The sequence below is a fragment of the Capsaspora owczarzaki genome, assembly GCF_000151315.2.
Source record: "Capsaspora owczarzaki ATCC 30864 unplaced genomic scaffold supercont2.8, whole genome shotgun sequence".
NCBI classification, from domain to species: domain Eukaryota; class Filasterea; order Ministeriida; family Capsasporidae; genus Capsaspora; species Capsaspora owczarzaki.
The window spans coordinates 360,832-385,666 of NW_011887299.1; the positions used below are offsets into that span (position 1 = coordinate 360,832).

Consider the following 24,835-nt stretch of genomic DNA (forward strand, 5'->3'; position numbering starts at 1 on the left):
AGACAAGGGGGCCACAGCGCCCGACAAAGACCAAGCTCAGAACCCAACGACACGGCGTGAAATCACTCGATCTGACGCACAGACGGAGGGAGATGGGGACAGGGGGACAGCGAAAAAAACTGCGAGGAAAACGAGAGCGAGCGGCAAATTCAAAAAAAAAAAAAAAAGGAAATCAAATGATCGGCTTTTCAAAAAAGCCAACGGCTGAATATGAACAAAAATCGTCCAACTGAGATAACTGAGATGTCAGATTTCACACTCACAACAGCATCATCACAAAGTAGCATGAGTGTCGCCCGTGATACACGAGAGAATGGGGCGGACAGCAACAACAACAACAACAACAGAGTTTGAAAATCTTAGAAACAAAACAAAAAAGGCAGTCAGTAGGTCACACACACACACACCCTCTCAACTCGGAAAAAAAAAAACAAGCTTGCGAGGTCACCAGACTAACTTTTATTGGTTGCTGCTTGGATTGTGCGCTCTCGCCAGATCCTAAATCATGTCTCGTCCGACTGCCGGTCTGTTCGACCTTCGTGGCCAAATTGGCTTTTACGCCCAGTACCACCACAACACCTGGAACAAGCTCATCCACATTGTCTGCGTTCCGCTGCTGCTGTGGACACCCATGATCTGGCTCGCTCGCACTGGCGCGATTGCCGCCCTGCCCGCTGGCGTCCAGTCCTTTGCCGCCGGCTTTGGCCTCAACCCCGTCTTTGACGGCGCAATGGTGCTCGCCCTCTTCTACGGCACCTACTATGCCATCCTTGAGCCCGTTGCTGGAACTGTCGCCGCTGGTATCCTGCTCGCCGGCGCTTACTCTGCCACGTACGTCTCGTTCAACGTCGACAACGTCATCAATCTCTCGATTGGCCTCCATGTTGTCTGCTGGATTGCCCAGTTCATTGGCCACGGTGTTGCCGAGAAGCGTGCGCCTGCTCTGTTCCAGTCCCTGTTCCAGTCGCTCGTCCTCGCTCCCTTGTTTGTTTGGCTCGAGGTCCTCTTCGCTTTCGGCTACCGCAAGAGCCTTGCCAAGGAGATCAACATTCAAGCCATCAAGGACATCAAGACCTTCCGCGATTCTCAAAAGAACAAGGGCAAGTAACTGCTGCAGCTACGCCTCGAGTCGCTCGTTTGTTGGTGGCGCGTTAAACCCTCTCGGATGTTTTCTGTGGAAGAATTCTGCTCGAATCAAACGAGACAAAAACGCTCTTGTATTTTTTTGTTTTTGTTGTTTCTTTTGTTTTCACGACCACATCGATCAATGTAACCATTTGCAAAGCCATCCGTTCTAAACGGGCCCAACAACTCGTTTCAATGTTGCGTCGTCACGAAGGGCAAACGTTACATCCGACTGGCTCACATTCAGCCGCACACGTTGGTACAAATCATTGGCGCCATTCTCGACCAACAGCAGCCGCGATGCGCCAAGGCGAGCACAGATGGCAGCGACCGCCGACGTCGACGGGGCTGGAATTCCACGGATGCGACAAATGCCGACATGTCTTGTGAATAGCTGTTGTTTGTTCCAGTTGAGCAGTTGGGAGGAGGGGGGGGGGGTTCGAGTAGCGTTAGAGTAGACCAAAAAGAACAGTCGAAAAACAGTCGAAAGTTGGTTTCCAACACATGAAATCGCGGTGCAAAACATCAAAAGTCCTCTTTGCAACCGAAAAAAAAAGCTCACCTTGCCAAAGGTCGCCTCCTCCAAGCCCGTGCGGCCAAATTCGGAAAGAATCGCGCAAAGGAAAGTACGCTCTTGCACGGACGCTGTCTGCATTGCCATAATGCTTGGAGAGGCAAAAAGCTCAGCAATGGCCGAGTCCACGCTCTCGATCGTCACGGAAAATCCATCAAGCTCGCTACTCTCAGTCTGAGCATCGCCGCCGTCCTGTGTAGCAGCTGTGCGTTTCGTGCGATGGGCAGCCTCGGCAATTTCCGTGGCTCGCCGGCAAATGTCCAGCGCGCGCCGAGCATCGCCAGAGACGGCGGCCACCTTGCGTGTGCACAGTGTGAGAGCTGCAGCATCGAAGGCGTGGACAATGCCTTCCAGTCGCGACTGCACAATGAGCTCCAGCTGCTTGAAAGTGTATGGCTCAAAGGTCAGACGCGTCGGGCCCATTCGACTTTGAATTCGATTGGACAGATGGCGCTCGGGCAAGTCCATCGTGTTGGCAATCGCCAGTGCAATAAGACGGGCTCCGCGACGTGTAGGCCACTCGAACATGTTGTACAAGACAGACTGCTTCTTTGTCACGAGCAAATCGAGCTCATCTACAATCAAGACGATGCTCTTTTGCTTGGGCTGTGAACGCAAGGTCTGTGACTCACGCTTTCCGGCACGAGTTGCTGCACGACCGCCGCGAGAACTACTACGGCTTTGTTGTGCTCGGAGAGGGATTCGAGTGACGTGGCCATCCTCGTCTTCAACCAACTGGAAGGAATTAGAACTCGGATTGGTATTTCGCCCTCCACGGTTGCGCGCCTCGTCGCTGTCGTCGGCATCGCCGTCGTCCTCAGAGCTTTCGCCTTCGCTACTCGAGTTGTTGAAGAATTCGTCGCCGTCACCGGCACCGACAGACTCGGCTCGTGTTGCGGCGTTCACTTGCTCGCGGCGAAGGCCGACTTTGCTCGTTGTGCCTCGCCCTCGTCCCCTGCCGGCATGAGCGTCTGACAAGATTGATGCAGATGAAGATGCAGAAAAGCGCTTCTCGAGTAGCTGGGCGGCGTGGGCGGCAGTGACCTTTTGCCCTGTCAGATGCTTCCAGATGGTGGCATAGGCTTGTTGAGGATCGGTCAGCTTCATGCCATTGATTTCAATGCAAATAAAGTCGTCGAGGTTCCGGTCGTCCACTTCTTGCTGCAAGCTGCGAATCACAGCGTGCACGGTAGCAGTTTTGTCCGGTGCCTGGCACGCCCGAAATGTACATGCATCCCGAGCTCCCGTCGCGCAGCTTGGACTCGACAAACGCATGCAGCGTTGCAAATTCACTCTCCCGACAAGGCAGCGAGTCGGGCTCTGCTGAGACGTGCAGCCGCGCGCGTGCCAGCTCCAGCAGCTCTTCCAACGACGGACCAGCACCCGTCTCCGCCTGGCCAGTCGTCAGCGATGCCGATGATCCCGACAATCCCGACACCGATGCGCCAGGCGTCTTTGGTGCGACTATTGATCGCAGACGTGCATTTGGTTTTGGTGCAGCGACTGTTGCTGCAGCGCGAGCCGCCTTTGCGCGAATGGCTTCGAGCATTGCACGACGGCTGGGTTCGTCGTCGTCAACTTTGTCCGATTCGTCTTGTTCGTCTTGTTCGTCTTGTTCGTCTTGTTCGTCGTGTTCATCCTCGTTCTCAGAGTACTTGAAATCCTCGTCCTCGTTCTCGTTGTCGTCGTCGTCGTTGTTCTCGTCCTCGTCGTCCTGTGTGCGCTTTGAAACGGCGTGCTTTCGTCTCGATTCCCGCGCCTTGTCTTCGTCGTCGTCCACGTCCGAGTGGTGAGTGCGATCCAATGCAGCCGGCTCGGCCACCTCGTCGCTGCTCGATCGGCGAGCGCGCTTGGTCGCTCGTGGCATGCTTGTCGGGTCAGAAGAGCGAGCAGAGCTTGAAACGAGTGAACCTCGCTTGAATAAGGAACGAACGAATGTAACAATAAGTGCCCATCGCTGCAAATGCATTAACAATGAAGGGGGTTGATTACTAGCCTCTCGATTCAGAGACTACTGCAGTAGTGCAGTACCATTCACTTTGGAAGTACGATTTGGGGGGGACAGCTCAGTCTTAGAAGTTCTTGTGACTTGAGCAAAAATGGAACTTCCGATCGAACGCTATGACAAGGGGACGTACATTGAGACGGTAAATGAAAAATAGATGGGAGGGCGGATGACGCGGAAGACGGGGAACTGGAAGGCCGAAGAGGTTGGTTTGAGAGGGGAGTTTGCAGATTTGCATTGCTTTGAAATGGGATTTGGCTGGATTTACTCACGCTGATGTGGTTGGGGGGCTTCGACTGGATCACTGCTATAGAACACCAAGAACAAGATCAGTCGGCATAGCACTGTCTGCGGCACCCAGAACATTGTCCTCGGCGGCAAGGTCAGTCCGTCAGTCAGTCAGCGGGCAATGGTTGCTGTGGTCGGTTGATGGCTTTTGGGTGATCAGAGTCTTCTGGTGGTGTAGCTCGGAAGCCGCCTTTTGCAGAGGTCGAGAATGGGCTTGGGTGTTGGTCAGGGGCGGCAGGGCAGGAGCGGAGAGTGAGGGGGGGGGATGAATGTGCTTTTGGTGGAGGCGTCCTGTCATTCACCCAGAACTGTGTGAATCGGCAGAGCATTGTTCACGCAGAGTGCGTCATACGAGGTGATCTCAAGCACATCCAAGTCGGAAAGTACTGCATCTTGTCCAAGCGCTCCGTGATCCGACCGCCGCATCGTCTTTACAAAGGGTAAATACCTGGCTTACCAATCATTCGCGTCGTTTTTGATAACGTGCTGCTTCTTGTTTTGCCTCACTGTCTGTCTGCATACGTTGGGAAATCAGCGAGGTCGTGTTTTTCAAACTGGAAATGGAGGACTATGTTGTGATTGGAGAGGACTCTGTTGTGGCTGCGGCAAAGATTGGCTCGTATGTTCAGATTGGCAAGAACTGTGTCATTGTAAGGAACTGGGCGTTGGTATCGTGTGTGTGTGTGTGTGTCTGTACATGTGTGTGTGTGATGAGGGGGGAGGTGTTCTACAGACTCAGTGTCTCAATGTGTCACTCTCTGCTCTAGGGCGCACGATGCATCTTGAAAGACTGTTGCCGAATACTCGACAATACCGTGTTGCCGCCCGATACTGTTGTTCCGCCTTTTGCCGTGTTTGGCGGCAATCCAGGTGAGATCGTATGCAATTGTCGTGATCGCGCACACACACACACACACACACACACACACACACACACTTTGCTCACCACTACGGCTCCTGCTCCTTGTAGGAACCCTGGTCGATCAACTGCCTGAGTCGGCCAAGCTACTTCACCAGGAACTGGCGCAAACCTTGGCGGCCAACTTTGTACCGCAATGAATGCCGAAGAACAAATGACGTCGAAATTTACTTTGTCAAATTGTATGTATTCAAAGCAAGCTCTTCGACAGCGTTACAGCAAACAAGAAAGTCGGCCAACGGCCAAAACATTCCCAGGGTGATAAATGACAAAGACACTTTGAAGAAGAAGAAAAGAACAGCACAAAGAATGCAGAAAAAAACAACCTACACATGTTATAACAAACAGAAAGGAGAAAGGAGAACGAATGAGATGATAAGATGTGCACGGCGAAAACAACAACGAAAGCAACAACAACAAAGAAGGGGGATCGACCACAACAAGCAGCGTGTGCAATTAGTGGGAACGATCGCCTTGGTACAAGGGGTTCTCCGTCTCCTTGACCGAAGACTGGAAAAGGGGGTTGTTGTCCGACTTCCACTGGGAAGCTTGACGACCCTGCTCGAACTTTTGCCATTCGCGCTTGTCCATCAACATGCCGTACAGCTTGTAGGCAAGCAGTGCAAGCAGACCCGCGGCAGCCAGGCCACCACCGACACCACCGGCGATACCAGCCTTGGCTTCGTCAGACAGACCAGAGGTGGGGCACGTTCCGTTCGCGTACTTGGCATAGCACTCGGCAATGGCAGCAGACTTGGCCATGCAGAGGTTGTTGTCATCGCACCAAACGCAGCCAGGGTTGGACCTGCGCGAGCAGGCGTCGCAGTTGGTCGCAGCGCCGCAAGGGTCGGGGTCGGGTCGGTTGCACAAACGGCCAGTGTAGCCAGCCTCGCAAATGCAGACGCCGTTGCAAGTGTCGCACGTGCCATGGTTGGAGCAAGTTTGGTTTTGGAGGTTGACGGGGCAGGTGACGCCAATCTTGCAGCTGCAGCCGGTTTCGGGGGTGCCATAGCCAGGTTTGCACTTGCACTTGCAGCCGTCGCATTCGCCGTTGGGGTAGTTGCACTGCTGGCCGCCGACCTTGATGCAGCCGGAAGTTGGGCAAGAGCAGTCGCTGCCAGTGTACAGCGGCGTGCCAGTCAGCGGATCACGGTTGCACAAGCAGATGCCGCACTGAGTGGCAGACGACTGCAGGCACGTGCCTTGGCCAGAGCAGGGAAGCACAACGCCAGAGGTGGAGTTGCCAGTCGGGCACGGGTGAGCAACAGTATCGCAGTCGCACGCAGGTCCAGTCTTGCCAGGCGGGCAAGTGCAGATACCGCAGATTGGGTCGCAATCACCGCCATTGCAGCGAACGCCGCCAACAGAGGGGCAGACACCCTTGACGCAGCCGCAAGCAGGGCCGGCGTGCAAAGCATCGCAGACGCATTGGCCGCAGATGCACGTGCCAAAGCCGCTGCACTCCAGTCCATTTGTACCAACAGGGCAAGTGTTACTCGAGCACTTGCAGTCAACGCCGCTCCAGCCCGAATCGCACTGGCAGACACCGCAGTTGCACGTGCCGTGTCCGTTGCAGTTACCGGGGCAACGAGTCGAGCAGTTGCACGCAGGACCAGTCCAGCCACCCTTGCAAACGCAAGTCTTGTCGCATGTGCAGGCCGAGGCGTGACTCAGCGGGTCCGTTCCAATACCACCGCACTCGACGTTGTTTTGGTCGCGAGGGCAAGAAGCCGTGCTGCACGAGCAGTTGGTGGCCGGGTCCCAGCCAGTGGCGCACTGGCACTGGCCGCACACGCACTGACCACGAGGAGGGTTGCAGTCCGTGTTGGCACATTGCGAGCTGCAGTCACACTTGGGGCCAGACCATCCAATATTGCAGCGGCAAGTAGCAATGCACGAGCCAGAGGTGGATGCCTCCGTGCAAACGCCGTGACCGGAGCACGAGTTCAGGGAGGCGCAGGTAACAGTTGCACTGGCAGCGCACTCGCAGGCAGTGCCGTTGTAGCCAGCGTTGCATTGGCACTGGCCGCAGACGCAGGTGCCTTGGCCGTTGCAACGAACGCCGTTGAAAGTGGGGCACGAGTCGATACACTCGCAACTAGCGCCAGTGAAGCCAGCATTGCATTGGCAAGCACCACACACGCACGTTCCGCGGCCAGAGCAGGCGTTGGGGCAAGTGCCGGCAGGATTGTTGCAGGAGCAGGTGGGACCCGACCAGCCCGGCGCGCAATTGCAGCGTCCGCACTCGCAGCTCGCAGTGCCAGGTGAGGAGCAGGCACCGGGGCAGGTGCCAACGGGGCAGTTGCAAGTCGAAGGAACCAGCGTGATTCTTGATTCGCCCAAGCCCAAAAAGACCACGCGAACGTCAGCAGCAGCAATGTTGTAGCCAATGGACAGCTCATCGTCCTCCAGAACAAGCGTAAAGGTGCGAGAATCGCCGCGGCTCAGACCAGTATAGCCTGCAGCGGGAGTAAGCGAGCGAACAAACTTGTCCATGCCATTGTCAAACAGCTGCGGCTTGATTGTTCCCACAATCTGGTTGTAAACGCTTTCAATGACGCTCAACACGTTGCTCGAGTCGCCAGAAAGCCCAGCACGGCCTCCGAAGCCAAGGGCGTTGATGAAGGAATCGTAATGATCATTGTTGGAAGAGTACGCGGTGATGGCCAAAATGGGAACCACATTCTTGTCCAGGAAGGCAGCCTTGATTTGAGGCCAGCTGGGAATCTCGTGGTCAAGCGTGGCTGCGTTGATCGTGTTTGCGAAATTGCTAGAGCTGGATGCGGTGCCGGGGGTAACGTGGCACTTTTGAAGTGCGCGACGCTGCGGGAAAGCGGTGGCAGAACTGAGGCGGTTGGAGTCAAACTCCATGTGTCCAGTAGCATCGGTGGCAAGCAGCAGAATGTGACGGCGGGCGGGGTTCCAGTTCACGCAAAGCAACGATTGCAGCATCGAGCTGTACTGAGACTCGGGGAAATCGTTACCCCATTCAGTGGCAGCGTTGCCAAGAGCCGTGCTGAAAGCGCCGAACGAGCCAAAACTGCGATCGTCACCGGATGCAATTCCCTCGATACGGAACTCGTAATCACCACTGCCACCGAAAGGACCGTTTGGCCTGTCAACGTGCGAGCCCAACCTCCAGTAATGGCAATCTGACGAGATACTGCTGCTGCCTCTGCAGAGTGATTGCATTTTGTCCCTCAAATTGTTGCCCAGATTCTTGACGTTCCTCAAATCGTCACCCATCGAGCCAGACAGATCGAACAGGTAAAAGAATTCGACTTCCTTGCGCTGCGGGATGGTGACGACAATGCTCACAGTTTGGGGGACGCCTGCGAGATGGGGGAATGGAGTGACAATTTCGAGTGAGTCAGACATGGGCGAGGAAAAGAGTTATGTTGAGAAGGTTGGACACAAACCAAAAAAAAACGGAAAAAAAGGAACAACAGAAAAAGAAAAAAAGACAAAGCAGGGAAAAAAAGAGGCGGATCTCTCAATGCAATGTGCAGTTTCAGAAGGATCGAGAGATGATGAAGAAGAAGAAACATTGAAGGAACGAGAAAGGAACGAAAAGGAAAGAGAAAAAAAAAAAAAAAAAAAGGGAAAAAATGAAAGGAGGTTTTTTTTTTTTTTTCCTTCCTTTTTTTTTCGATTTTTGATTAATTCCTTTTTTTTTTTTCTTTTTTTCGTTGCTTTTTTTTTCAACTTTTGCTGTGCTTGCATTGTGTGGATGGGAGACATCTGCACTGCGCCACGAGGACAGTCGATGACGACGCCACGCCAGTCAACTCTACCGCACGCGTGATGGGAGCACCGCTACACCAACAACAACAACAACAACCCTGACAAACACGCTGCGGTTTTTGCTTTTTTTGCGCTCTGTTTTTTGTTGTTCTTTTTTCTTTCTTTTTTTTTTCTTTTTTTTCCATGTTTTTTATGTGTTCTGCTTGATTACTGACCTTTGCGGAGCTCGACGACAGCCGTGGTGGGACGGATTTCGACAACGCCATCGGCGTTGGCAACATTGGTGGTCGAACGGATGTTGGACGTGGGGTTGAGGACGCCGGCAGGATTCGGGCAGAGCAGAGCGTTGTCAGACGGGCTTCGGCAAGTACCGTCCGCGACGCACCACGAGCAGCCGTAGATGGAGTCTCCGGTGATACACTCGTTGCAAGTGAGAATGTCAGTGCATGCTTGGCCATACGCGGAGCTTGCCAGCGCCAGAAGCAGCAGCAAAGCAGCGAAAAGCTTCATTTTGGAAAAAGGGAAAAAAAAAAAAAAAAAAGCCAAAGGGGAAAAATAAAAAAAAAGGAAAAAAAAATGAACAAAAAAAAAAAGGAATGAAAATCGAAAAGGAAGAAAATAATCGAAAAAAAAAATCCACGTTCTTGAATTGGTAAGTGATCGAACGAAATGATCTGAAGCGGGAAAAGAGGAAAAAACGCGCCCCGCTCAAAGTTACCGGATAAAGCGAAAGGTCCTCAATTCCATACTAGAAAAAAAGGCTCGAGAAAGTCGACCGGGGGGGGGGGAAAAAAAAAAACACAAGGGTTTCGGCAACGGTGCTGTTAATTTTTTTGGGGTGGCTTGTTGGCGGTGGCGCAACTGGCCTTGGTGGGTTTTTTTTTTTTTTTTTTTTTTTTTTTTTGGGGGAACGATGAGCCAACAACCGCTTTTTTTGTTCGACGGTTTTGTTGTGGACCCTTTGCGGAATGCATGACTCCCTCGCTGCAAGGCACTGCAAGGCTCGTTGGGATCGACCCGCCGACGTGGATCGGCGGTGTGTAAGAGAGGCACGCGTCTGGATTGCCCCGGCGGAAGAGTGGCTGGCCGACCCGCATGGCGAGAAAGAGCGAACCTGTGTGGAACCGCGCACCTGCCGAATGCGGCAGGGGGTTCGTTTTTTTTTTTTTTTTTTTTTTTTTTTTTTTTTTTTTTTTTTCTGCGGAACCTTTTTCTTTTATTTTGGCAAGGTGTTGAAAGGTTTTTTTGAGTTTTTGTTGAATAGATCATTTGGAGCGAGATCAAAACAAAACCAGACCTGCAGCGATCTAGATCGCAACCACTATTTGCATGGGTTGCTCATGGCGCGATGAGAAAAGGAGCGCAGCTGTCGGGTATTGCAGATCGAGTCGGATTGAATTTTTGATTTTTTTTTTGGCGACGGTGGTTACTCATTGCAATTTTGCGATTCAGCAAATTGGATAAGGAAAGGTAGCTTTTTTTTTTTTTTTTTTGGGAAAACTGAAAAAGAACAAAAATCATTCTTCTTCCTTTTTCTATCTTTTTTTTTTTTTTTTTCTGCCCCCTTTTTTTCTGCTTTTTTTTTCCATCCTCTTTTCTTCGCACTTTGCATCAATGCTTGCTTTCAAGTCATTGGCGTGTGTGCTCCTTCTTTGCTCCTGGTTGAGCTGCAGCGGTATGGTTGACTCACGCTCTCCCGCAATCGTCTCCCAAAGAAAAACACGCAAAACAAAAAGAAAAAAAAACGTAAAACAAAAACGGTAGCAAAAAGAGAGGTTTTTGACCCGCTCGTTGTACACCACCGCGAGCACAGGACGGCGAGCGTGTCGGACGCTCTTTGCGGCTCATCGTGCACCTGCCTCACGGTGCAGCATCCGCCCCCCCCCCCCCCCAGTGCACCGTGAATGCGGATTTTTCGACTTTTTTTTTTTTTGTTCGATTCTTTTTTTGTTCCTTTCTTTTTTTTTTTTTTTCTTTTTTTTTTTTTTTGACCTTGTCCTTCGGCTTGACTCTCGTCGTATCAGCGAGATCGCTTCACCTACGTGTTTCAGAGATACTTTGACACTGCTCATGACTTGTGCGCCGATCATGCGTCTTCGTGAGAATGAATGAGGCAACCTCCAAAGAAAAAAAAGACACACAAAAAAAAAAAAAAAAAAAAAAAAAAGGGAAAGGAAAAAAAAAAGAAGAAAACTCGCAACCGCAATGTCTCTATGCTCGTCAACTCGAGTGAGGGTGTACTTCTCATGGTTTATGAGGTCGTACACGGGGAGGGGAGGGGGTTGCCTTCGATCCCTGGCACAGTCTCCACTGTCTTTTCTGGCAAGCTTTCAGTCCAGCAGCCACAAACTCTAGCCACAAAAAAAAAAAAAAAAAAGCTTCTTTCAATCTTTCATATTTCTTTCCATCATTCTTTTCACCGTGCTTTCCCTCCATCAGCTTCCCTTCCCCCTCTTGTTTTTTGAACCCCGGCTCCTTCAACATTGTCATTGTCTTGCAATTTCAACTAACTTTTTTTTTTCTATTGTTTTTTTTCTATTGTTTTTTTTTTTGTTTTTTGGCTTCGCTCTCAGCCCTCGCCGGACCCATCTCCGCCGACCTCTCCGACCATGGTGTGCTCTTCCGTGGTGAGCCGACGAGCGACTGCGCTTCGTGGTCTGTTTTGATGCAGCTCAAGCATGGCGGCGCCAAGCCTGCGACTATGCCCAGCGTTGTGCGCGCAAACGACACTGGCGCCTTGGAGCGCCATTTCGGCGACTATGCCGTCGAGCGCCTGCATGTCGGCGAGAATGGTGCCGAACACACCATCACGCTCAACCGCGGACCGAGCTCGCCGTTTGCAGTCGAGTTTTCGCTGTCCCACGACGGCATTGCCTCTGCTCTGATTTCGGACGTTGACGGCGCGCTCGAGTTTACCACGGTCGGTGGCTGCACCTTCCGCTACGAGAAGCTTGAGGTTATTGATGCCACCGGCCGCAAGCTCGCAGCTCGCATGTCGTGCACCCCCTCTGCCACCTCTCCCGAGGTTGGCATTGTGTCGCGCGTGTCGTCGGGCCCCTGCGCTGTCTCGGTCGGCGGTGCCCCGCTGCCCTTCTCCCTCGACATTCTCGAAGCTGGCGTCTACCCCATCCTCATTGACCCCTTCGTGGCAGACAACTACCCGATCGGCGCCATGACCACGCAGCTCTTCTCGCAAAATGGCGATAGTGTTAACGATTATTTTGGCGCGCAAATTGGCTCTGGCAACTTTTGGTCCAGCTCGAACGCCTACGCCGACTTGGTCGTTTCTGCACCTGGCTATTCAAGCAAACGAGGCACCATTTATGGGTACAAGGCGACTGGATCTTCGCTGGTCTACACCTCCACGCTGGCCTCTGGCTCCTGCGTGAGTAACGGCAACAGCTACGGCTTCCGCTTCCACGTCGGCCGCGCTCCCGGTGCTTCCTTCGACACTGTCTTTTCTGGTACCCAGTTCTGTTCATCTTTGACCGCCTTCCAAGGCTCCGCGACCGGCCCGTCACGAACAATCTCTTCCACCAGCGTCAACTGCAACTCTTACGCCATCGGCCAGTATCCCATCTGTGGTGTCATGACCTACTATGGCGAACCGAACGGCGGATCTGGCACCCTGTATGTGTCGTCGTCGTCAAGCTGGTCCTCAGTCTCGTCATACTCATCGAGCAGCCTTCTTGGCTCTGGCTCGAATGGCCGCAAACCGGGCCTCCATGTCTACACGGACTACCAGGTGCCATCCGACTTCTTTTTTGCAGACCCTGCAGCAGACACCCCGAGCGGAGGTTACCTTGGCCGCGTTGTTGGTGTTTCGTCGACCGGTTCGCGCTTCTGGGCCGCCGACGGTCCCAACGGTGACTCTGGCTTTGGCCGTGCAATCATTCTTGCTGATGTGGACGGCAACGGAGCTCGCGATCTCATTATTGGTGTCCCGCACATGAACAGCCCCACCCGCACGGACTGCGGTGGCTTCCGTGTCTACCTGAATGTTGGTGGCTCTGCCAAGTACCAGACCTCGCCGGCGTTCACTGCGTATGGTGAACAAGACGCCGAGGAGTGCGGCAGCTCGCTCTCCAACGTCGGTGACTTGAACCGTGACGGTTTCCAGGATGTTGTGATGGGATGCCCCTACTACTCTTTCACTGCCGCCCTCTTCAACGAAGGTCGCATCTTTTTGTTCAACGGCAAGTCGGGTGGCGCGATGGTTGTCGGCCAGATTCTGCGCTCGAATGTCGCCGGCTCCTTGTTTGGCTACGCTCTGTCCACCACCGGCCGCGATCACAACAGCGATGCCTACGCTGATCTTGCCGTCGGCATGCCCGGAACCAACCAATACACTGGTCGTGCCGTTATTCTTGCTGCCGTTGGTAACAGCGATATTACCATCACCCTTTCCAGCAACCGCGGCTCCACGGGACCCGTGACTGTTGACACGTCGGTGGCCACCTTCACTGTCACGGCGACCATTAGCAACGCCGGTCCTGAAGCGACGTTGAACGGCATGGCTCTCGTCTGGTCCACCCCGACCGGCTTTGCCCTCTCCTCTGCCACTATTTCCCCCTCTTTGACCGTTACTGGCAACACGATTAGTCTCCCTGCCATTGCGGACGATGCGTCGTACAGTGTCACACTTTCTTACACGCTCTTGCAGACTGTGCAGTACCCGAATGTCGCCACCTTCTCGGCCAGCATCGCCAAGAACCCCCCGCGCATTCTGACGAACGAAGCCGCCTCGCTCTCGTTCAAGTTTGTCAGCCAAGTCACAATCAGCTTTATCACCCCTCCCAAGGCGTTCCAAGAGGTCACCACCGCGCCCTACACGACTCCCTCTTGCACGACCGGTTCGTGCCAGATTGTCAAGGGCAAGCAGGCCGTTCTGCGCAACTTTGGCTTCCGAAACACCGGCACTGGCACGGCGTTCGGCAACCAGCTGACCATTACCTCGCCAGCGGGTGTCGTGTTCAACTACATTCGCAAGATTTCCGATCAGTCTGCGGCCAATCTTGCCACTCTCGGCTGGTCTTGCTCGTCCACTGGCTCTGGCACAACCACCAAGTGTGTCTTCCCCAACCTTGTTGCGGCTGCCAACACTGACACTAACAGCAACACAAACCAGTATGAGCTCGTCTTCTCCACTGCCGGCCTGGCGACGGGCGGCAGCTGGGCTTTCCAGATCCAGCACGTGTTGGGAACCACACCGACCACGTCGACCTCGTCGAACAACTTGGTTGTCCCCGCGGCCCAGTGCGATCTTGCAGTCGTTCCCTCTGCCACTTACCTTGCTGGCGGCAGCTGCTGCGGTGGCGCTTCAACCGAGATTTGTGTCGGGGCGACCTCCCGCGTGACCTTCTATGTGACCAACCAAGGCCTCTACTCTTCTGCTGCCACGTCCTATGTCACTGTCGCTGTGCCCGCCTCGTTGGCCGTCTCTGCCGCTGACTCGTACATTACTTCGTCGTACAACATTGGTGCGACCACCATTTCCAGCTCTGGCGCTTGCACTCTTTCTGCTGGTACTTTGCGATGCAATGTCCCTGGCGATCCTGCCGGTGTGGTCAATCCCGATGGCCTTGTTGCCGTCACGGTGACGATGAACCCGGTCGCGACTGAGACTGCCACGTCGGCCTCCATGTCGGTGACTGCCGTTGCCGGTGCCACGGTTACTGACACGAACCTCACAAACAATGTCTTGCCAAGCTTCTCGGTCCAGCTCTGCAAGTCGAGCATCCTCACTGCCGATGTCTCTGTTGTTTCCTCGCAAGATCTGCCTGACTTGAACGGCGTCACTGGCTTTTACTCGACCTCTGTGGTGGAGCTGTCTGTCAACGTCAAGAACAATGGCCCTGCCGTCTATGTGGCCGGCTCAAAGTCGTTCACGTTCACTTATGACAGCGCTCTGACGGTGACTGCTGCTTTGTCGGCAAATCCCGGTCTGACGTGCTCTGGCAGCGGAGCTGTCGTCACCTGCGTCTTGAACAACGCCATGGCTGTCGGTGCCCAACTATCCTTCTCGACGAGGATCAAGCTGACCTCCCCTTCGGCAAGCGCCGTCGGACCCTCCTACCAGTATCTTGCTACCTCGACCGTCCAGCTCGTCGGTGGTTCCAGCACGGATTCTGCTGCCGTCAACTTTGTCGACTATGTCAACCCCACCGTGTTCATGGCGGTCTCTCCCTCTACAATTGGCCCCGACGGCAACATTGTGACGGCCACTGTGAGCGTGACCAACCCCGGTGTTTCGAGTGATGCTACCAATGTTCGTCTCGTTGTTTCCCTTCCCTACGCCATCGGTACCCTCACTGCGAGCAATATCGCCCTCGCCGCGCCCTCGGCTTCCGGTTTGATCAACTCGCTGAACTGCGCCATCACCCCCATTCCCACTTTCACGGATTTCCAGTCGTACACTTCGTGGATTGTGAACTGCACCATTCCCACAATCACTCCGTTGACCGCCGGCTGCGACTCCAACCTTCAGACCCAGCGCTGCCGCTACGAGCTCAGCATCACCGCTCCCACCGTCGCCTCTGCTTCGTTGCTTGCCAGCGCGTACAAGGACAACACTGTTTGGCCATTTGCTGCCGACATCTATTCCCCCAAGCCGGATGACTTTTCGGACAACTCGGACTCTGATGTTCTCAACATGGCCACCACGCCTCAACTCGCCGTTACTCTGGCTGCCCCCAGCTTGGCGTCCCTCACCGACAACCCCAAGATTGCCAATGGCGACACCATCCAATTCCAAGCACACATGACCAACTTTGGCACGGCGTCCACGAGTGCCACTATTACAATCGAGGTTAGCGGCTCTGGCTCAGGAACGCTCGTCACTCCTACGGCGTCCTTGACCTGTAGCTCGACGAGTTCCCCTGATGCCTACACTTACACGTGCACCCGCAACGCTTTTACAAAGGACAGCACCCAGACCATCTCGTTTGGTGTTCACGCCGGCTCGCCGAATGGCCAGATCCTCGTGAAGGCTACTGTCACTTCCTCGGTGGCCGAGCTCCCGACCGACACGGCAGACAACACTGTTGCAGTCCTCTTGACCAACGAGATTCCCGGTGTGGATTTGGCTCTTGACGTCTTTGTTGATAGCACGCGCATTTCTGGCACTGGCACGACCGTCTTCAATGTTGCCGTTTCCAACATCAACGGTCCTTCCCCCGCCAAGAATGTGACTGTGGTTTGCCCCCGCTTCTGGACGAACGCTACACAGTTCTCTTCCATCGAGATGGTGGACGACTTTGGTGGCGACGTGTCCTTCACCACCACCACCCCTGCTGGTGGCTTCACGACTCTCACGTTCAACATCAAGACTCCGATCGCCCCGTTGAGCACGGCCCTTGTCTGGCGTGTTCCGTTCTCGTTCTCGGTCAAGACCCTCAAGCTCCCCGGTGCTCGCCCCATCACCTTTGACTTTGAGACCTCGGACAAACTCCTCGATACCACCGAGGTTCGCACTGCCTCTGTCACGCTGTACTACACCCCTGTGGCTGCGTCTGCGTCGAGCGAAGACAGCTCGTCCATCATTGGTGCCATTGTCGGCTCCATCCTCGGTGTTATCGTCATCGCTCTCATTGCCTGGAAGCTTGGCTTCTTTGACCGCAAGGCGAAGCCGCCGGCACTTGATGGCAGTGGCAACCCGAAGACTGCGGATGATGATTAAGTTAAAAAACTGCCGCGCTCTTGAACGCTGGTTCTTGCGGCTTTTTTTTTTCTTCTTCTTCTTCCTCTTCTCGTCCGTGTATGTTGTTACAATTTGTGTGTTGGACATTATTCGTCATCCTAGCACCCTCTTTTGTTTGTGTCCGTGTGTCATTTTCTTCTTTTTGTTTGTTGTTAGTGCTCTGCCGAACGACCCCCCGAATGTTCGCCTCCAAGCTGCACTATTTGCGTGGTTTTTTTTTTCCGTTGGTTGCGGTACTCTTTGGCTCAACGTGCTTTTGTTTCTTTTATGTGTCAATAGCATCAACATGTTGCCTTTTTTATTTTTGTTCATTCTCATCAACTGCGTGTCGTCGTAGTCGTCATCGTCGTCGAACCCGCCAATGAAGAAGAGGAAGAGCTTGTCGTGGTTGTCGGGGCCACCACACCAGGTGGGGAAGAAGCAGAGGACGCCGACACGGATGCAGATCCAATTGCAGAAGCCACAGACATGGGGTGGCTCTCAATCTCAAAGGCCTGTGTCACAGTTCCAACGGCTTTGGTACGTCCTTCTCGGAAGACGAGTCGCGCACCGATGCGAACAAACTCTGGGTGCTTCAGAAAGCGCAGCCGAACGCGAGCTTTATCGCCTGTCCGGAGCAGTTCGCGATCCATCGAAAGAATAGACGCGGTCTGACGAATGCTACCGCAATGGACCATGGCTTGGTACCGCGTGCTGATCGTGGTGGGGTGGTGGAGAATGAGCAACTCTGCCTCAAACTCTCGGTAGGCCTTGAGGTGTGCATCCTTGGCGAGGAGCACCATGCCCTTGCGGATGGCCGAGCGCTTAATCTTTTTGAGAGCAAAGGATGCAGCCTGCCCGGCTCTCACATCTCGAACAGGCAGACGTTTCCGCTGAATCGTCTTGAGCTGCACCGGCTGGAAGTTGCCCAATGTATCCGGGCCCAAGTACAGCGTATCGGTGCTTCGGATGACACCCGCCATGACGGTGCCGGAGATGACTGTTCCGACACCCTTGGCGTGGCAACAGAACGCGAGCAACCAAACACACACACACACACACAAAAAAAAGGGGGGGTGAGCCGGAAACGAAGGCAATATCGCAGAGCCAGGGAGAGTCAAACACTCACTGGAACAGAGTAGGTCTCGTCAATCTGGAACTGAGCTGGCAGCGTTGGATCAAATTCACGGCGTGGGGAAATCAGATTGAGGAACATTTTGAGAAGGTCCAACACTCACTGGAACAGAGTAGGTCTCGTCAATCTGGAACTGAGCTGGCAGCGTTGGATCAAATTCACGGCGTGGGGAAATCAGATTGAGGAACATTTTGAGAAGGTCCAAATTCTCGCCGGTAACGTTGGAGATTTGGAAAATGGGGCACACCCTACCAAAAGGAAAAAGAAGTCAAGCGGAATTGAACCGGGAACTGCTCATTATTGTGAAAAAAAGTTTGCCTTACCGCTCAGACATAAAGTTGGTCGCCGTCACGACCACATCGTCCTTGTTGGCGACGACAAGTGGGATTTTTCTGCACCCAGGAGACTTGAGAATCTTGACGAGCAGATTCATCGTTTCCTTGAGCACATTTGGCGGGCACATGTCAATTTTGGTCACAACGACAATGACTGGCACGTTCAGAGCGAGGGCAAGTCCCAGATGTTCTGGAGAAGGGGAAAAACAAACGAGGAGAACGGAACCAAGACGGCGAAAATTGAGCACGCGAGTCATTCAGGCCCAACACGACGCTTCATGCATGCATGCCTCCAACGAATACCTTTGCTCATCCCGATAAGACCAGCATTGGCACCAACCTGCAGCGGTGGGGACAAAAGGGGAACAGAATTTCTGGTAAGTCGCCAGTCAGACAAGTTTCAGCTGTTTCGGCTATAGATCCGCTTACCATCAGCATGGCAAAGTCGGGGACATGGCCCGTCAAGCCAAAAACAGTTGTTTTAAGGTAGCGCTCGTGGCCCGCGAGATCAATAAAAGTCAACACTTTGGAGGCGCGCTCGCAGATCAACGTCCAGTCCAAGCCGCCAGTGTGCTCGTCCGGGGCGTTGACAATGCGGCCTTGCGAGTCGAAGCCAAGAATGTTGTGCGAAATGCTGCTCGTGCGCCCAGTGTCAGCCTCGTGCTTGTGCCTGAAGAGACGCAGACGGCTTTTGCCTCGGCCATTGTCCAGCTCGCCGTGGGTGAGGACGCCAAGCAGGGTGCTCTTGCCGGCGTCGACGTTGCCAACGACGGCAACACGCACCTCGATAAAATCACTCTCGTCGTCCATGCGTCGGCGCACGAGGTATTCTGCCACAGTGCCCGCGTCCGCTTGTTTCTCGCGCAGCAACGAGATATCCGCCTTGCACTCGATGGCCAGTTGTCGCAATGTTGCAACAGACTGATCGAGTTGTTCTTGCGTGAGCCCGCTTGAGCCCCCGTCTGTATTCCAGCGACCGAACAAACCCCACGAAATAGACGACATTAAAACAGCAAAAATAAATCACAAACAAGGAGGGGGGGAGGGAAGAGAGGTGACGTGTCGGCACAATTGAATCACAGCAAAGGGTGCGGCGGTGATGCAACGTTGTCCGGAAATTTCGCATCACCAAGCCCTCACCTGCCACTCCAACCTCATAGATTGTTTCGCCCTGCGACTCTTGGAGCCGGGCGCGCAGTTGGCGCAGCAAGAAGGCGGTATCCTCAGCGTCGGGGTTGACCAATTGCAACTGTGGGCGTTCAACCAAATAGTGAGTTTTACACGACACACACACGAAACAAAGACCCTTCTTGGGAGGGGTTTTATTCGTTTTCCTTTTGGTATCGCATTTCCAAACCCTCGCCGCCCTTATTCAAGCCATCCAGCGTGGTCGTGGAGTTTGGCGATCGCGCTCACCTTGGGATCGAGCAACAGCGTCGCGTCGTCTGTCGTGTCCACTTCTTGACGAGCCTTGTCCCGTGGAGCAGCGTCCTTGAGATCAATGGCATCACCATTGTCATCGCTTTCAGTGTGCTCGTCATCGTCATGGTCATCATCCTTGTCAGCGGCATCGTCGTCCTCGTCGTCATCTTGGCGGCGGCGGGCTTTCTCAGCAGCTGAGCTTGACGACGCTGCTGCGTTGTTGCTTGTTGACGCGCCGAGCTCCTGCTTTGGCCGCTGCTGTTGCTTTTGCTGTTGCTTTTGCTTTTGCGGTTGCTTCTGCTTTGGCTGCTGCTGCTGCGCTGTGGTGGTTGTTGCAGTCACTCGCGGTCCTTTGCCCTTGCTCGTCACCGATGGCTGCTGCTGCTGCTGCTGCTCCAGTGCCCGTTCCTCCGCGCCGTCGGCATCCCCGCCAGTCGTAGCACCAGCATTAAGGCCAGCTGAAGCCGTCGTCGCCGTCGCCGTCGCCGTCGCCACGGCGTTCGTCGGGTTGAAGTTGGAGAGGGTCAGATTGGTCATCGCCGAGGCGACCTGGTCCAATTGCTGCTGCTTCTGCACCCGCTGAGCATGAGCACGATGAGCATTCAGTGCTCTGTTGCTGCTCGCGTTGGTGTCGTCGGCGGCATTGCCATGGTCGCGCTCCTGCTTGTCGCCGTCGTCGTCGTCGCTGTGGTCGTCGTCAGCAGCGAACGCGTCCTGCTGGTCGAGCGCGTTCAGGTTGTCCTCGTCAGCGCGCTGCGAGTGCTTCTGGTAGTCCTTCTTGTGCTGCAGTCGGCTCATTCCCGCTCAAATCACAAACTCTCGCAGCTCTTCTTTTTGCTTTCTGTTGAAATGGTGATGAAATGTGCAAAACTGGAAACTGAAAAAAAAAAAAAAAATTCAGACTGGAACGATTTGAGAACGAGCCAAATTTTCAAAATGATTCGTGGTTTTGTTGTTTGCTTGAATGGTTGAATGATGAAGTGAAAGCGAACTTGAACTTGTGCTTTTGTTGAGAGAAAAGACGGGAGAGAGACGGGAGAGGGACGGGAGAGAGACGGGAAGAGGGGGTGATTCAATAGACAATTGCCATGATGCAACAATTGGGGGGGGGGCGGCTTTTGGTACTCTCAGCCGGGGCGCGAAAGCTCGACTCGGATCTGGATGTGTGTTGGGGAAAAGTACATGCGAGACATGCTGGGGAAACGTGCATGGAATGATCGATTTTGCTGAGCGAGCGAGCAATTCAGTGCTGTAGTCTATCTCGCTCTCCTGTACTGTACCTTCAGATTGAGCCCTCTTCCTCCTTCCCCCAATGCTTGATTTTCTCAGAATTCTGAGCTCCTGTGCTCACACTCATTCCTCATTCACTCATCACACAAATGGGCTGCAACCAAAGCACCAGCAAAGGTACAATGAAATTCAGCCACTTTGGCTCACCCCCTTCCCCCTTCCCCCGCAACGCGTAACAAAGGACCACGGACAATGTTTATTGCTTTGTCATTTGGAGCGTTGGTGGGGGGGGAGCTTGTTGAGGAGCGGAGAGGGGAAGCGGGGGGCGGCGAGATCTCCAGTTTGGCGCTGCACACGCGATTCTCTGTCGGAGACACGCACACACACGCCCCCAGTGCGAAAATGCCAATCGACTGTCGTGTGATTCATTCAGAAGGGAGTGCTGATTGTTTCCAATGGAAAGGTGAAAACGAGCGCGAGAGAGACAACGGAAAATAAAAAAAATAAAAAATAAAAATAAAAAACGCCAATGCATTTCCAGCCAAAAAAAAAAAAAAAAAAAAAACAAGTCGTATTATACTATTTGCGCTGTAGCTGACGCGGGGCACACTTCTCGAACGCGTCGACACACTCAGCAAGCAATGACTGGACAGACAGCTCATGTGTGCTTCACGTATGGCAGGTCGAGAGTGAGTGCGTGAGTGAGAGCGAAGAGCCAAACTGCGACCGCGTGCCCTCCCCATTGCACATTCTCCGACCAACCCCAACCCCAGTCAGCCTCACATCACATCACATCACTGCAGTCACTACAATCACTCCAGTCACTCGTTGATGGTGGTGCAAGCGGGGGGGGGAGTGTCGAGAGCATGTCGTCGCTCACTTGCTTCTCCCTCTTTGCTAGACGTCGACGACTCGGCTCGCGTCCGCGCACCCACTTCGTCCGTTGCACAGCAATCGCAGCGCCACCAGACGGCAGCACAGGACGCCCCCAGTCGCGCGTCCGCAGCAGGCCAGACCGCCGCCGCTGCATCCCCTGCCCGCGCTGTCCCCGCTGGAAAGAAGTCCGAGTACGTTTTGCTGCTGCCCAGTCAGTTGCCTTGCCTCAGGCTGACTTTCCTCACTCGCGCACTCACTTGTTCAATCCCATTCATCTTGTGATTCTTTGTCACGCACGCTCTTGCGAATCACAGAGGCAGCTCGTATCTGAGCAAATCCGAGCACGACCGAAAGCTCATCATGTCGGGCGAATTCTACAAGCTGATTATCGACCGCACTGCCGGGTATGCATGCGTACTGCTGCGTGGTGGTGCATCCAGGTGTTTGTGTGCAGTTGGTCAGTGCGGTTTTATCGCTCACTGGCTGCGTTTTCGTTTCGATTTTTATGTTTGCCATCATCGCTTTGTACGCGTGATTCGTTTGCGCGAACAACAACAACAACACAGCAACTTTATCGATGTCATGCGTGATGATGATGTCACCTTGATCAGCAACGTAACGGCATTCGATCGCTCCAAGCAATACAAGTAACAGTCGATTTTGGCAATGCTGGTCATTTTGGCCGTTTTTGGGCCGAAACTTTCACATCTGGTATGCTCACATCCGCGACTTTCTTTGTTTGTGTCTCGTCTCCAGCGCCGTCTTGGCACAAAGCAAGGTTGGTGACTCTGGCGCGCTCGTGTTCGACCTGCCCACACCGTCCAAGACGGTCACCGGCCCCGCTGCTGTTGATCTGCTTGCGGCACCAGCTCTTTCTAGCAGTGATAAGGATTTGGTATGTATCTCATTGTGCGTGGCCATGCGCGATATACCGCTCCTTGAAACATTGCGTTTGTTGACTTTCTGTTTTTGTTTATTCGTTTGTTTGTTTGTCTGCTGTAGATTCACTCGGTCGCTTCGGCAATCGAGAAGGGCAACAAGCAAGTTGCAGTTCGATTCTCGGAAAGTATTGTTGCATCGCTTCCTACCATCTAACCATCGGGCAATGGAAGTTACAGGGACTGTTCATCCCCTGGCGTTATTGGGTTTTGTGTGTGTGCCTCTATTGCAGTTTTCTTGTTTGTTCGTTCTCAAAGTTATGATTTTTACATGTTGTTGGTTTTTTTGATTTCGATTCAAAAACATCTCTCAGTGGTATGCTCTTTTTGAACTTGTTGATTCCAATTCAAAATACAAGTCCGCTTCGTCACTCTGCCCACTGGCTTCCCCATCGACGCACGGCAGTCGAGCAGTCTTGGAATCTTGTGACGGCATCCACGATCTGGGCCGGCTCCACCATCATTCGCATCATGCGGTACTCTTTGGGCACATGGAAGGCGTTTGGATGCACTGGCTTGATGAGTTCGATCGCTTGCAAATGCTCAAATGCCTGTGGTTCATTGAAATTGTGGCATGAGTCTTGCTGTTTCGTGATCGCCTGGGCCAACGCGTTGTGGTCACGCTTGTTGGTCTCACTCACCTTCAGAGATACAGGCTTGCTAAAAAAGTCGATAACGTGCACATTCGAGTTTGCAAAAGCCTTGTACTCTTCGTACACCATTTCAAAGTTGAAGGGCTCGAGCACCCCGACTTTGACTTGAACGTGGTTGATCGCAATCATGAGGCATAGTTCCAAAGTCGAGAGACCTGTGCGATTGAAATTCGCAAAAAATGAACAAAACAATAAAAGCAAAGTTGCTCAAATCTTTCACAGGACGACGAGCGTACCCTGCAAAACGAGTGCCTTGGCGTCGACGAACTGTGCCTGAATGATACTCACGACAGACGATGCCTGCAACCGCCCCGTGGCAGAAGCCGTCAGGGCAGAACTCTGAATCGACAAACAAAAAATGATTTTCAAGAGTTCTTGTTAGCCGCAGACCCACTCCAGTTGCGCATCAAAAAAAACAACTACTTGAGTATACACACCAGTACAGTGCTGATGACTCGAGGATCTTTGCTTAAATCGAACTGGACTTGCAGGGCCGCGACCAAACTGCGGTCATTCATTGCCTCGGCAACCTGGGCGTTCCATGCACTTATTGCGGCATCGTGCTCGGCGCCAGCAATCAGCAAACTATTTCTCGCAATGCTCAGGTACTCGTCAAATCCAAAATTGTGTAAAAAGTGGATTTGGCGATGGGAAAATCGTGACTTGACGCGTTTTTCGAGCAGTTCAATGACGTCCTGTTGTTTGTACGAACAGAACAGACGGTCGCAAACTGAATCGCTGCAAAACAATCATTGGCAAGCATGTCAAGACTTTTGGTTGTGTGCGTACCAGCCGACAGCTCAATCCCAGAACAATCATTGGAGCTTCAGCAGACTGGACGAGGTCAAACAGATTATACAAGAGTGTTTGCTTGGCGTGGTGTGCAAACTGATCAAACTCGTCCAAGATGACAATTAAAGGCTGAGACTGTCGTGATCCATTCCGCAGTGTCTCGAGGATGAACGCAAGGGCTGCCGCAAACGAGGAGAGCTGTGGTTTGTGTTTTTGGCATGAACGGAAGGTGAGAAGAGCAACACAAACAGACACACACACACACACACCTCCACCTCGAACTGTACACTAGGAACACTTACGTTGCCTGTTTCAAGTGCTCGCTGGACCTTGAGTTGGCTCGCAATGTCGCGCAGAGCGAGTCGATCGTCCGTGTGAATAAGGCCGTTTAGCCGCACTACGGCGAACGCGTCGCTTCCAAAGTCGGCCGTGATGGCAGCGATGCATGCATTGACAGCCTATCCATCATGGCAAAAAGACAAAGGTGCAGGGACGACGTTAGTTTTTCGTCCATCCTGATAGTGTGAAACAGCCGTTTCAAAACAGGCAGCGAAAACATACAGCTGACTTGCCGCTGCCGCGTGGACCGATCAGCAGCGCCGAGTTGCTTTCCAGATTGGCGACCGTTCGTCTCATGAGTTTCTCGAGCTGCCTGCACACATCGAGGGCGAGAGTGACGGTGAGTTGAAGGGGCACATGCATTTGAGGAGAGCGCGAGCCATGCAGCCGAGCAGCAGCAGCAAGCAGCAAGCAGCAGCATCCACGCATGCTTGGATCTCCAAACTGGCTGTCATAATGCCAGCAGAGGAGGAGCGGGGGGAAGAGGGAAGAGGGGGGAGGGACCGTACTCGAGTTGTGGCGTTACGCCGTAGAGCGTTCGCGGGCTTTGGTCTGAGAGCTGCAACCGGACTCGCGCGATAATCTCGGCCGTCGATGTGTGATTCGCCATCATTGTCATGTTAACAGACGTCGCTTATTTGATCCGTTTTGTTTTGCTATTGCAGAATGTCAGAACGATGTGATGAAAGAGACTGAGCCATGATTGTTTGCAAAGAACTGAGAGTGTCTCACGCTTCTTCCATTCGCATTCGTACCCATTGTGCCTTCACTCATTGCTTTTT

The 24,835-nt window shown here is 53.4% G+C and overlaps 8 protein-coding genes across 8 annotated transcripts; 4 read left to right on the forward strand and 4 right to left on the reverse strand.

Moving 5' to 3' along the window:
- The first annotated feature begins 488 nt into the window (after positions 1 to 488).
- CAOG_05055 (DUF962 domain-containing protein) lies at positions 489 to 1,288 on the forward strand. Its single transcript, XM_004346690.2, has one exon. The coding sequence runs from the start codon at positions 506 to 508 to the stop codon at positions 1,106 to 1,108; it is 603 nt and encodes a 200-aa protein (XP_004346740.1). The 5' UTR covers positions 489 to 505; the 3' UTR covers positions 1,109 to 1,288.
- Positions 1,200 to 3,597, reverse strand: CAOG_05056 (hypothetical protein). Its single transcript, XM_004346691.2, has 2 exons — positions 1,688 to 3,597; positions 1,200 to 1,519 (listed from the first exon to the last, which is right to left on the reverse strand). The coding sequence occupies exons 1-2, from the start codon at positions 2,972 to 2,974 to the stop codon at positions 1,295 to 1,297; spliced, it is 1,512 nt and encodes a 503-aa protein (XP_004346741.2). The 5' UTR covers positions 2,975 to 3,597; the 3' UTR covers positions 1,200 to 1,294.
- A 179-nt stretch (positions 3,598 to 3,776) lies between these two features.
- On the forward strand, positions 3,777 to 5,203 carry CAOG_05057 (dynactin 4). The gene is made up of 6 exons (XM_004346692.2): positions 3,777 to 3,846; positions 4,018 to 4,086; positions 4,317 to 4,432; positions 4,528 to 4,642; positions 4,760 to 4,862; positions 4,963 to 5,203. The coding sequence occupies exons 1-6, from the start codon at positions 3,799 to 3,801 to the stop codon at positions 5,049 to 5,051; spliced, it is 540 nt and encodes a 179-aa protein (XP_004346742.1). The 5' UTR covers positions 3,777 to 3,798; the 3' UTR covers positions 5,052 to 5,203.
- CAOG_05058 (hypothetical protein) lies at positions 5,078 to 9,232 on the reverse strand. Its single transcript, XM_004346693.2, has 2 exons — positions 8,871 to 9,232; positions 5,078 to 8,243 (listed from the first exon to the last, which is right to left on the reverse strand). The coding sequence occupies exons 1-2, from the start codon at positions 9,163 to 9,165 to the stop codon at positions 5,368 to 5,370; spliced, it is 3,171 nt and encodes a 1,056-aa protein (XP_004346743.1). The 5' UTR covers positions 9,166 to 9,232; the 3' UTR covers positions 5,078 to 5,367.
- A 963-nt stretch (positions 9,233 to 10,195) lies between these two features.
- CAOG_05059 (hypothetical protein) lies at positions 10,196 to 16,668 on the forward strand. Its single transcript, XM_004346694.2, has 2 exons — positions 10,196 to 10,330; positions 11,229 to 16,668. The coding sequence occupies exons 1-2, from the start codon at positions 10,270 to 10,272 to the stop codon at positions 16,331 to 16,333; spliced, it is 5,166 nt and encodes a 1,721-aa protein (XP_004346744.2). The 5' UTR covers positions 10,196 to 10,269; the 3' UTR covers positions 16,334 to 16,668.
- CAOG_05060 (GTP binding protein 1) lies at positions 16,529 to 20,121 on the reverse strand. Its single transcript, XM_004346695.2, has 7 exons — positions 19,220 to 20,121; positions 18,944 to 19,052; positions 18,233 to 18,765; positions 18,107 to 18,143; positions 17,792 to 17,993; positions 17,572 to 17,716; positions 16,529 to 17,346 (listed from the first exon to the last, which is right to left on the reverse strand). Exons 1-7 carry the CDS (start codon positions 20,021 to 20,023, stop codon positions 16,672 to 16,674), a joined length of 2,505 nt encoding a protein of 834 aa, XP_004346745.2. The 5' UTR covers positions 20,024 to 20,121; the 3' UTR covers positions 16,529 to 16,671.
- A 461-nt stretch (positions 20,122 to 20,582) lies between these two features.
- On the forward strand, positions 20,583 to 23,121 carry CAOG_05061 (hypothetical protein). Its single transcript, XM_004346696.2, has 6 exons — positions 20,583 to 20,632; positions 21,357 to 21,522; positions 21,646 to 21,735; positions 21,898 to 21,978; positions 22,088 to 22,226; positions 22,334 to 23,121. The coding sequence occupies exons 1-6, from the start codon at positions 20,605 to 20,607 to the stop codon at positions 22,424 to 22,426; spliced, it is 597 nt and encodes a 198-aa protein (XP_004346746.1). The 5' UTR covers positions 20,583 to 20,604; the 3' UTR covers positions 22,427 to 23,121.
- On the reverse strand, positions 22,515 to 24,734 carry CAOG_05062 (hypothetical protein). Its single transcript, XM_004346697.2, has 8 exons — positions 24,563 to 24,734; positions 24,276 to 24,366; positions 24,017 to 24,172; positions 23,712 to 23,912; positions 23,360 to 23,617; positions 23,159 to 23,261; positions 22,911 to 23,077; positions 22,515 to 22,820 (listed from the first exon to the last, which is right to left on the reverse strand). Exons 1-8 carry the CDS (start codon positions 24,670 to 24,672, stop codon positions 22,638 to 22,640), a joined length of 1,269 nt encoding a protein of 422 aa, XP_004346747.2. The 5' UTR covers positions 24,673 to 24,734; the 3' UTR covers positions 22,515 to 22,637.
- Positions 24,735 to 24,835: the final 101 nt, after the last annotated feature.

Excerpts from the sequence above, each read along its gene's own strand:
- CAOG_05056 (XM_004346691.2), bottom strand. The coding sequence starts at position 2,974 with ATGCGTTTGTCGAGTCCAAGCTGCGCGACGGGAGCTCGGGATGCATGT. Across the intron at positions 1,520-1,687 it reads AGGAGGCGACCTTTGGCAAG|CTATTCACAAGACATGTCGG; the intron begins GTGAGCTTTTTT and ends AACAAACAACAG.
- CAOG_05055 (XM_004346690.2), top strand. The coding sequence starts at position 506 with ATGTCTCGTCCGACTGCCGGTCTGTTCGACCTTCGTGGCCAAATTGGC.
- CAOG_05058 (XM_004346693.2), bottom strand. The coding sequence starts at position 9,165 with ATGAAGCTTTTCGCTGCTTTGCTGCTGCTTCTGGCGCTGGCAAGCTCC. Across the intron at positions 8,244-8,870 it reads TGTCGTCGAGCTCCGCAAAG|GCGTCCCCCAAACTGTGAGC; the intron begins GTCAGTAATCAA and ends CCCATCTCGCAG.
- CAOG_05062 (XM_004346697.2), bottom strand. The coding sequence starts at position 24,672 with ATGACAATGATGGCGAATCACACATCGACGGCCGAGATTATCGCGCGA. Across the intron at positions 23,913-24,016 it reads GAGCACTTGAAACAGGCAAC|CTCTCCTCGTTTGCGGCAGC; the intron begins GTAAGTGTTCCT and ends CACAAACCACAG. Across the intron at positions 23,618-23,711 it reads TGGGATTGAGCTGTCGGCTG|GACGTCATTGAACTGCTCGA; the intron begins GTACGCACACAA and ends TACAAACAACAG.
- CAOG_05059 (XM_004346694.2), top strand. The coding sequence starts at position 10,270 with ATGCTTGCTTTCAAGTCATTGGCGTGTGTGCTCCTTCTTTGCTCCTGG. Across the intron at positions 10,331-11,228 it reads CTCCTGGTTGAGCTGCAGCG|CCCTCGCCGGACCCATCTCC; the intron begins GTATGGTTGACT and ends CTTCGCTCTCAG.
- CAOG_05057 (XM_004346692.2), top strand. The coding sequence starts at position 3,799 with ATGGAACTTCCGATCGAACGCTATGACAAGGGGACGTACATTGAGACG. Across the intron at positions 3,847-4,017 it reads AGGGGACGTACATTGAGACG|AACACCAAGAACAAGATCAG; the intron begins GTAAATGAAAAA and ends TCACTGCTATAG. Across the intron at positions 4,863-4,962 it reads CGTGTTTGGCGGCAATCCAG|GAACCCTGGTCGATCAACTG; the intron begins GTGAGATCGTAT and ends TGCTCCTTGTAG.
- CAOG_05060 (XM_004346695.2), bottom strand. The coding sequence starts at position 20,023 with ATGAGCCGACTGCAGCACAAGAAGGACTACCAGAAGCACTCGCAGCGC. Across the intron at positions 18,766-18,943 it reads CTATGAGGTTGGAGTGGCAG|ACGGGGGCTCAAGCGGGCTC; the intron begins GTGAGGGCTTGG and ends GCTGGAATACAG. Across the intron at positions 17,717-17,791 it reads ACCAACTTTATGTCTGAGCG|GGTGTGCCCCATTTTCCAAA; the intron begins GTAAGGCAAACT and ends TCCTTTTGGTAG.
- CAOG_05061 (XM_004346696.2), top strand. The coding sequence starts at position 20,605 with ATGGGCTGCAACCAAAGCACCAGCAAAG. Across the intron at positions 21,523-21,645 it reads CCCGCTGGAAAGAAGTCCGA|AGGCAGCTCGTATCTGAGCA; the intron begins GTACGTTTTGCT and ends TGCGAATCACAG. Across the intron at positions 21,736-21,897 it reads ATTATCGACCGCACTGCCGG|CAACTTTATCGATGTCATGC; the intron begins GTATGCATGCGT and ends ACAACAACACAG.